Source organism: Equus asinus, chromosome 17 (genome assembly GCF_041296235.1).
Source record: "Equus asinus isolate D_3611 breed Donkey chromosome 17, EquAss-T2T_v2, whole genome shotgun sequence".
NCBI lineage: Eukaryota > Metazoa > Chordata > Mammalia > Perissodactyla > Equidae > Equus > Equus asinus.
In genome coordinates this window covers 16,282,291-16,292,454 of record NC_091806.1, presented here as the reverse complement: position 1 = coordinate 16,292,454, position 10,164 = coordinate 16,282,291, and the positions used below count along the sequence as shown (strand labels likewise).

The following is a 10,164-nucleotide window of genomic DNA, read 5'->3' as shown; positions in this document are numbered from 1 at the left end:
TAACAATTTCATGAATATATTAAAGCAGTTACTTCATTTATAATCAGATAATATTTCCTGGGGTCCCATGATGTGGCATTGTACAATTCTCTATGTTTGTTTTCATATATATTCCACTCAATTTAAAAGTTCATGGTTCCATCTTCAGGCCTCTAAGAAAATACATGGAAATTATATTTATATTATGATCACAAAATTAGTAATACAATCTGTAGAAATTTGGAAGATACTAAAAAGTATATGGGAATAAAAGATCACCCATAATCTTACATCCAGGAGTAAATATCCTAAATATATTAATTTTTTTCCTCATCTTTTCTATAAAAATGTTTTAATGGAGAGGAATTAAAACCCATATAAAATTTTATAAGAAATTTTTGAATTTGAATTTTATTCTTAAAAGATACATATAAACTTATAATCTTCAAATACTAATTCTTTAACTATCATTCACTAGGTTTTTACCTATAGTATATTTACATAATTATAATCAGGATGTACAGAAAATTTTGTGCATTTTTTTATTCATGCCATTTCATATATTTTTTTCTGTCTTGTTAGTGTCCCAAATTATTACTCCTAGTGATTACGTTATTCCATTATATTGATGTCCAAATTAAGTTTTGTAAAGACTACTCTGACCCAGGGAAATGGAATTCACTTCATCTGGGTTTTCTGTCTCATAAGAATATTTTTGAGGCCAGGATAATAAAAGATAAGACAGTTCACTAAGAGAAGTTTTGAGTTATCTATTCCTAGGGAGTTTTGGGAAGAGAAGTAATCATATGTGATAATGTCAGAGTATTGTGAAAAGGCAGCGTTTTGGACTGTTTCATTCTTTCATAGTTCCTCTTTGATTTCTTTCTTTTTTTTTTTTAAGGTAAAGCATTTCTTCCTGGAGTTTTTATCACCCATACCACGTAGATGGAGAGTAAAAGGAATGTGACTGAATTCATTTTAATAGGTCTTACACAGAACCCCAAAATGCAGAAACTAGCATTTGTGGTACTTTTGATTCTATACATATTAACGCTCTCATGCAACCTGCTCATTGCAGTTACCATTACCACCAGTCATGCTCTGAACTCCCCATGTACTTCTTCCCGATCCACATTTCCTTGATAGATGCAATTTCTTCTTCTTCTTCAGCTCCTGAGCTGATTGTGCACTCCTTTCATGAGAAGAAAACTATCTCCTTTAATGGGTGTGTGGCTCAAGTCTATGCAGAACACATTTTTGGTGCTACTGAGATCATCCTGCTGATGGTGATGGCTATGACTGCTACATGGCCATCTACAAACCTATGCACTATACAACTGTCATGAGCCACAGGCTGTGCGTTCTCCTCCTGGGAGTGGCCTGGGCTGGAGGATTTCTCCATGCAGCCATTCAGATCCTCTTTATATTCTGGCTGCCTTTCTGTGGCCCCAATGTCTTCGATTATTTCATGTGTAACTTGTACCCTGTGTTGAAACTCATCTGCGTGAACACTCATACCCTTGGTTTCTTTGTTGCTGCCAACAGTAGGCCCATCTGCCCGTTAACTTCCTTTTCTTGGTGGCCTCCTATGTGGTTATCTTGTGCTGCCTAAAGAAATATAGCTTGGGGGGGGAGGTGCAAAGTCCTCTCTACCTGTATCTCTCACATCACAGTAGTAAAGTCTTATCTTTTGTGCCCTGCATATTTGTGTATCTGCGCCCAGTGATCACTCTGCCCATTGATAAAGCTGTGACTGTCTTTTATACCATGGTGGCCCCTATGTTAAATCTTTTAATCTAAGCCCTCAGAAATGCAGAGGCTAAAAATGTTATGCGGAAGCTCTGCTGGAAAAAAATTGACTTCAGATAATGATTAAACAGGATCATTGAGCATTGCAGGTAGAAGTAATAGAATTAATTTAGTCCAAGCCTCTTGATCTATAGATGAAGACATCAGCTCTAACAAGAGGTCGGATAATGCTTGCAGGTAGCCACTTCCGTGCAGAGCTAAAGCTTGGACTGGAATCCAGAAATACTGTCTCCCATCCTGCACTCTTGTCATCACAACTTGCTATTTCTTAACCAATAAATGTTTATCTATTACCTGGAAATCTGAAACACCTTTAGAAGCTAAAAAATGTGAACGTAGAATATTTGATTGGTATGAAAATAATCTTATTATGTAACATTGAGATGTTGGTTATGATTGATAATTGAAAATAACATGTTTAATGATATTCCTTTACTTGGGATTGTGGCCTCAAAATAATATAAATTCTTTGTTTTGTAAAATTTTGTTCATTAAATCTTGGTTCTATAGTAAAAAGAGACACTGTTTATCAAATTCCTATAAGGCTGAATTGTATTAGGTATTTTCTATATTGTATCAGTCAAGGTCCAATCAGGGGGCAGACCACATAGTAATTTGAACAGGAAAGTTTGAATACAATTATTAATTACATTAGGGCATTAACTAGAAAAGTGCGATGAGTACTCTAAAGAATGTCCTGAGACTGAGAAATGAACGTCCAAGGAGGGATCCCATTTAGAAGGTGGAAGTCCTCCCCAAGGCTGGGATTCCAATCTTTTGGAGAAGGTCTACTTATTGCCCTTTGAACAGAAGAGAAGTTCACTGAGTTGTCATGGGCCAGAACTAGTCCCTGGTAGCTGGACTGAGGCTCGCAGGGAAGAAAGGGCCTGGGAAGCTGGGAGCAGCCCACTGTGGTGTTGCTGGGCTGAGCTGACGTACAAGGAACTGTGGCTTGGATTGGCAAGCAGGAAAGAAACCTCTAGGGTAGAGGTGGACCAAGGCTGGCACGAAAAATCTACTGTGGTTCAGATCATCTGTGTTGGGAACCTGATCTCCTGGGTGTTTGTAGATTCACTGGAATCTGACCACAGAGGTGCCACTGAAACTCAATGGGAAACTGTGCATGAAGGTATCAGTGTCAGCACCACCGGATATCTCTCCTGCTCCCCATCCACCCTCCCCCACAAAAAAAGAAAACACACACTGTTGGAAGCTACATCAGAGCAAGATGAAAAGACAAGCAAATTCAAAAAGTTTATTCCTAAGAACACAGTCAATAAGCTTTTTAAAATGTTTTCTTCTAGTGGTTTTATAGTTTCAAGTCTTACATTTAAGTATTTAATCTATTTTGAATTGATTTTTGTCTGTAGTGTAAGATAAGTGTCCAGTTTCATTCGTTTGCAGGTGAATATCCTCTTCTCCCAATACCATTTATTGAAAAGATTATCCTTTCCCCATTAAGTAGTTTCGGTATCCTTGTCAAATATTAATTGACTGTATACGCAAGGGTTTATTTCTGGGTTCTCAATTCTGTTTCATTGATCTAGGTGTCTGTTTTTATGCCAGTATCATACTCTTTTGATTACTATAGCTTTGAAACACAGTTTCAAATCAGGAAGTGCCAGTGTGATGCCTTCAGCTTTGCTCTCCTTTCTCAGGACTGGTTTGGTTATCCGGGTCTTTGGTTATTTCACATATATTTTAGGATTGTTTGTTCTATTTCTGTGAACAATGTCACTGGAATTTTGATAGGGATTTCATTGAATCTATAGACGGTTTTTGGTAGTTTGGATGTTTTAACAATATTAATTCTTCCAATCCATGAACACAGGGTATCTTTTCATTTAATTGTATTTTTTTCAATTTCTTTCATCAATGTCCTCTAGTTTTCACTGTAGAGATCTTTCACTTCCTTGGTTAAATTTGTTCCTAAGTATTTTTATTACTATTATTATTTTTAGGAAGATTAGCCCTGAGCTAACGTCCGTGCCCATCTTCCTCTACTTTATATGTGGGACGCCTGCCACAGCTTGGCTTGATAAGCAGTTTGTAGGTCCACACCAGGGATTCAAACTGGTGAACCCTCGGCCGCCGAAGTGGAGCTTGCAAACTTAACTGCTGTGCCACTGGGCTGGCCGCTTATTTTATTATTTTTGATGCTAATGTAAACGGGATTATTTTCTTGATTCATTTTTTGTATAGTTTATTGTTGGTGTAAAGAAATGCAATTAATTTTTGTTTGTTGATTTTGTATACTGTATCTTTACTGAATTTGCTTATTAGTTCTAACTTTTTTGGTAGCGTTTTTAGGGTTCTCTACATCTACGGTCATGTTCTCTGCAAGTGGGTAATTTTACTTCTTTCTTTCCGATTTGGATGCCTTTTATGTCTTTTTCTTGTCTGTTCTTGCTAGTACTTCTAGTACTATGTTGAATAGAAGTGGTGAGAGTGGGCTTCCTTGCCTTGTATCAGATCTTAGAGCAAAAGCTGTCATTTTTTCCCAGTTTATTATCATGTTAGCTGTGGACTTTGTGGGCATTTCATAAATGGTCTTTATTATGTTGAGAAAATTGCCTTCTTCTTTTTTTTTTTCTTTGTGTGAGGGAGATTCACCCTGAGCTAACATCCATTGCCAATCCTCCTCTTCTTTTGCTTGAGGAAGATTAGCCCTGAGCTAATCTATGCCAATCTTCCTTTACTTTGTATGTGGGATGCCTCCACAGTGTGGCCGATGAGTGGAGTTTGTTCGCACCCAGGATCTACACCTGGGATCTGAACTTGTGGACCCTGGGCCATGGAAGTGGAGCGTGTGGAACTTTAACCACATGGCTGTTGGGCTGGCCCTGGAATTTCCTTCTAAATTTATTTTGCTTGGAGTTTTTATCATGAGAGGGTGTTGAACTTCGTCAAATGCTTTTTTCTCTATCTATTAAGATGATCATGTGGTTTTTATCTTTCATTCTGTTAAACTAGTGTATCACATTGATTTACATATTTTAACCAATCTTGTATGCCAGGGATTAATCCCAATTGGTTTTGGTGTATAATCTTTTGGGTGTGTTAAATTCAGATGACTGGTATTTTATTAAGGTATACTTCTTATTCATAATGCTTGACCAATAAAATTTCTGCATCCCTGTATGTCTGAAAATGTATTTATTTTATTCTCATATTTGAATTCTATATTGCATGGTATAGAACTAAAGGTTACAGTTATTTGCCCTTTAGAACATTAAAGACTTTTTACCATTAACTCCCAATTTCTAGTTTTGTGGACAAAATGTCTGATGCCAGGCTGATTTTTATTTCCTTTATAGCCTGTTTTTATTTTATAGATTTAGTATCCTACTGAATTCCTAATAATATAGAAATTGCTATGTTTAGAGTTCTATTTTGGCATCGTTCTTTTTTGGTTTTCTTCCTAAAAATATCAAAATGGCTATGGATCTTTTGAGAGACTACTGATGACTACCCATGGTTGACAAAATTATGCAAAATTACGTAATAATTTTTTGGCTTTAATTTCCATCTGTGTGCTCAAGGCTTCTACATTTCTATGACCTACATCTTTCTGAGGATCAGAAACGTATATTTGATTGTATGTAGCTACTTGAATCTCATTCAGTACATTAAAAACACATTTATCTTCTCTCTGTTCCATCCATCCAGTAATCTAAGTCAGAAACTGGGTGTTACCTATGACTCTTCTATCTCTAACATCTGCTATCAAGTTCTTTTGTTTAGAACTCCTAAATATTTAAAAACCCTTCTCTATCGCTCTGTTAGTTTGGGTTCCCTGGATGCAGACTTTGAGATGGGGATTTTTATGAAGGTGATTTATAAGCAGGAGGGGTTCAGGGAAGCTGACTATGGCAGGGGAAAGAAAAGATGTGGTCACAAATGGATTCCAGTTTCAGCCTGGAGCCACAGGAGCTCTGGAGTATACACTGTACCAGTGAACTGGTTCCACCTTGAGGCAATGGAGCCAGGCATTTTTACTCCCACTCCAGTCATTCATTGGCCACTTGTAGGTCCTGGGATGGTTTATCAAATTCTGCATCTTCACTGGAACCACCAGAGGACAGGCCTCCATCCTTTCACACCGAAATCATTACAGCAACCTCCAAACTGCTCTCCTGCTGTCAGTCTCGTCTCCTGCAAACCATTTCCCATACTGTAACTAGTTATCATTCTAAAACTCAAATCTAACTGCATCATTCACTAGCTTAAAAAAGCTTTCAATATTTTCTTCCTGGTACCAGTTTGATCCTCCCCATTCTTGTCTCTCCAACTTCATATCTTGCCCTTTACCATTGTACAAGCTCAGTGTCCAGCATGATTTCCAGCACACAGTGGGGGGGTTCAATACATAATTGTTGAGTGAAAGGATGAATTAATAACCACAGCCATATTGAACTAATTAGGTTTTCTGCATACTCTTTTTCACCTCCCGGACTCTTTTATATATTCTATTTGCTAGAATGCTCTTTCAGCCTCATGCCTATTCTCTGCCAACCAACTTCTTTTCATCCATTGGGTCCGATTTTTGATGACTTTTCATCTAGAAATCTTTTCCTGAGCCTGCATATCTTAGTTGTCTGTTACTCTAGTGTGGTTTCATAGTACCCTGTACTTCCACTGTTTTATCATTTATAACACTGTTGTAATTTTCTGCTCCTTCTTGGGAGTTTTTCAGTGGATACTAAGCTCTGTGAAGTCTTTATTCACCCCTGAAGGCTAAGCAGCTATCGATGTGCCTGATACATCCCTTGGCCTCAAAAATATTTGTTGATAATGAATGAAGGATGGAGGAGTGAAATGAATATATTTATCCTGAAGTTGCTTTGTGTATATATGGAGCAAGATATTTTTAAAACAGCTTTTAATAATGAAATGTTACCAAAAGGTAAACTGATTAACAGAAAAATATACCATAAACAGCTCATATTAACAAGGTAATAAGTTCTCCTCAGAGCAGGGAGAGTATCAAGGTAAACTGTTTGCTCATATGCTGAGAATTATAGTTTCAATTTCTTTCTCAACCTCATTTAAGCCAGAGTAAGAACAAACTGTAGCTCCCCCAAGGGTTCTAGGCAGAATTCTCCTTATAGACGAATCGGATAAAAGTGTGAAAGAATTCCCTGGGTTTCAGTACTACTTTCTTATTCTTCATTTATTGAATTGATTCACGTTCCTTTATACTTTCACTTATTCAATCAATATTTATTGTGTGCTGGACATCATTCTACCGTGTAGAAGGTGTTGGTATATAGCAGGCAAGTACGTGACAGAGGATGGCTGAATATTTAATAAGTAAAAACTCCTGTCGGGCCTCAAAATAATCTTTCATTTGAATCACTGCTCTTTCTGATGTGTTATCAGCATAAGATGGGTGATAAGAGTAACACAAAATGGTTCTTAAGCTACAAGGAAATTTAGAAACGTGGTATAGTCTTCATTACCTAACCCTCAGAGGTTAAATGGTCAAAGCTTTTACAGCCCTAAAGTAGTTACACACCAAAATGTTACAGGCAACATAATACAATCAATTGTGATATATAAAAACTGGCACAGATATTAATGAAAACATTAAATTAAATTAATATATACTTTGTGTCCAGCACAGTCCCTGGCTCAACAAATGGTAACAGTATAATTATCTCATCTGTCATATTGTCTATAGCTAACAGCAGATAAGGACATGATCTGGGAAATCAGTCAATTCTGGTTACTGGCTTTCCAATATGTCTATTTTAATACCTTCCCCTTTCTCTCCGTTTCCTCACCTGTAAAATGGTGGTGATGGCAATACTTAACTCTGGATTTTTACAGAAATTACTGTTCAATAACAATATATTCTTATTTCTTTAATTTGCTATAAGGACAGCCTGTGAATCCACATATATGGTTGAAGGTAGAAAATCTATACTCTAATTTGGTAGAGTTTTTTAAATATGGGAAGAGTGGTCCCAGGTTATATATTTTTTTTCTCTTTACTGCACCATTTCTTCTCCACTCAATGCAGAATCTAAGATTCATAGCTGCTAATTTTATTCTTTATTCCCTAAGTGTGCCTTACTGAAATCATCTCCTGTGTCCTTTTGGCTCTTGCCTCAGTTGAATCAATGTTGGTCTCCAGGCACATTTATTTCTCACGTGAAATAGCTTTCCTATGACACAACTTCCCAATAGCATTTTTCATCTGGGCATTTCTCAAGGTATAGATTAAAGGATTTAACATGGGAGTTATGATATTGTAGGATACAGCAACTGCTTTATCAATTGATAAAGTAGCTGCAGGTCTCATGTACACAAATATACAAGGCACAAAGAATAAGATGACCACTGTGATGTGGGAGGCACAGGTGAAGAGGGCTTTGCGCCTTGCCTCCAAGCTGTAGGTCCTTAGGGAGTGCAGGATGGCCACATAGGAGACCATCAAGAGAAGGAATTTTAACAGGCAGATGAACCCACTGTTGGCAGCAACAAAGAGCCCTAGAATGTGGGTATCAGTGCAGGCAAGATTGAGCAAAGGATTCAGATCACACATAAAGTGATCTATGACATTAGGGCCACAGAAGGGTAATCGGAAGATGAAGAGGATTTGTATGGTTGCATGAAGAAAGCCTCCCACCGACACCACTCCCACTAGCAGGACACACACCTGCCAATTCATTATAATTGTGTAGTGCAAGGGCTTGCAGATGGCTACATAGCGGTCATATGCCATCACAGTGAGCAGGATGCTCTCAGAACCTCCAAAAAAATGTTCCCAGAATATTTGGGTCATGCATTCATTAAATAGGATGGTCTTCTTTTCATGGAGTGAATCTATGATCTGTTTGGGGGTACTGACAGAAGGATAGCAGGCATCAATAAAGGAGAGATAAGCCAGGAAAAAGTACATGGGAGACCCCAGTGATGGACTGGAGGTGATGGTGACCAAGATGAGCACATTTCCTACCACAGTGATGATGTAGATGACAAAAATCAGAGCAAATATGATTTTCTGCATCTTTGGATTCTCTGTGAGCCCCAGTAGAACAAACTCTGTCACGTTGTTCCTGTTTTCCATGAGTTTCATGTGGTGGTTAATTATAGTAACTGAAAAGAAAAAATTTTTATTAATGTAACTTTGAATTTATGAAACTTTCTATTCTAATATTTAATAAATTCTTGGATTCTGTTGAGTTTTGAATTCTTTTGAGGTTAGTTTTTTTTTTTTTTTGGTATTTATTTGTGTGTGCACTGGAAATAAAGACTCTGAGTTCTTGAAGATTACTCAAATTGCCTCCAAGGGGAAGTCTTTGTTAAGGTTACAGACATTAGGAACTTTGTAAACACACAGGCAGGAGACCACCTGTGGACACTTAATCATCCCAGATGACTAAGAATTTAACTTGAAGTAGTAGACTGCACACACAGTGACAGGCAAGCCTGAAAAGGAAGTAGAAGATAGATGTCAAGACCATAAATGCAAAGCTACAGAACTTTCCTTTAATCTCTAGGAAATGGGAAACCACTAAAGGTTATTGAGAATATGAGTGGAAGGATGAAGAGGAATTTGAAGAAGGGGAATCTTAGATATTATTCTAGTAAAGATCTTTGTGTGTCTCGGATGAAATGGGCTGAGGTTCAGTAAGGGGGTGAAAGGCAGACACAGGACTCCCTGTGATATCCTGCCCAAGACCAAGCAGCTAATAAAGCACAGAAGCAAGATTGGGTCAGATTATACTTGTTAATTTTTTCCCTCCAAATTCTTAACCTGTATGCCCTATATCGTTAACATTATAATAAAAAATATTCAACTAGTAATCTTTTTTGATATGGCCATAATAATTATAATTACTTTAATACTACTTGAGAGGCAAGATTGTATAGAACAATTCCATCAGCGCACACACATGCAACATACTGCCACTGACATATTGGAACTCCGAAATGTTAAGAAAAATGTGATGCTGCTTTCTGTGAATAATCCTTTTATCCTGGCCTCTCCATAAGCCCCAAATATTCCTTCTTCCATCCCCCTCCAAAAAATGGGCTCCCACACCATATCAGAAAAAATTTTCCCAATGGTTAAGTGTATTGGTTTAAGAATCAAACAGACCACATCAGAATCCTAGTTCTTCTACTTGTAATATCTTTTATCTGGGGTGTATTACTTTGGCACCTTACATTCCTAGTTTTCTCTTCTATAAAGTGAGAATAATAATAGCCACCTCACACGTTGTTATGAGAATTATTTGAGGGAACATGTATGACACATCCACCACAATATCTGGGACACACATAGAACTTTCATTTTATGACTGTATGCACCTAAGAGATCGGAAGAACTGGCCGTTTGATCAATAATACAGAGAAACATTTACC

The 10,164-nt window shown here is 37.4% G+C and overlaps 1 protein-coding gene and 1 pseudogene across 1 annotated transcript; one reads left to right on the top strand and one right to left on the bottom strand.

Annotated features, from left to right (window-relative positions):
* Window positions 1–924: 924 nt before the first annotated feature.
* Window positions 925–1,855, top strand: LOC139040499 (olfactory receptor 4C12-like; annotated as a pseudogene).
* Window positions 1,856–7,933: 6,078 nt separating this feature from the next.
* On the bottom strand, window positions 7,934–8,863 carry LOC106821883 (olfactory receptor 4C46-like). Its single transcript, XM_070487198.1, has one exon. The coding sequence runs from the start codon at window positions 8,861–8,863 to the stop codon at window positions 7,934–7,936; it is 930 nt and encodes a 309-aa protein (XP_070343299.1).
* Window positions 8,864–10,164: the final 1,301 nt, after the last annotated feature.

What these genes read in the sequence shown, in the direction of transcription:
- LOC106821883 (XM_070487198.1), bottom strand. Translation starts at nt 8,863, where the DNA reads ATGGAAAACAGGAACAACGTGACAGAGTTTGTTCTACTGGGGCTCACA.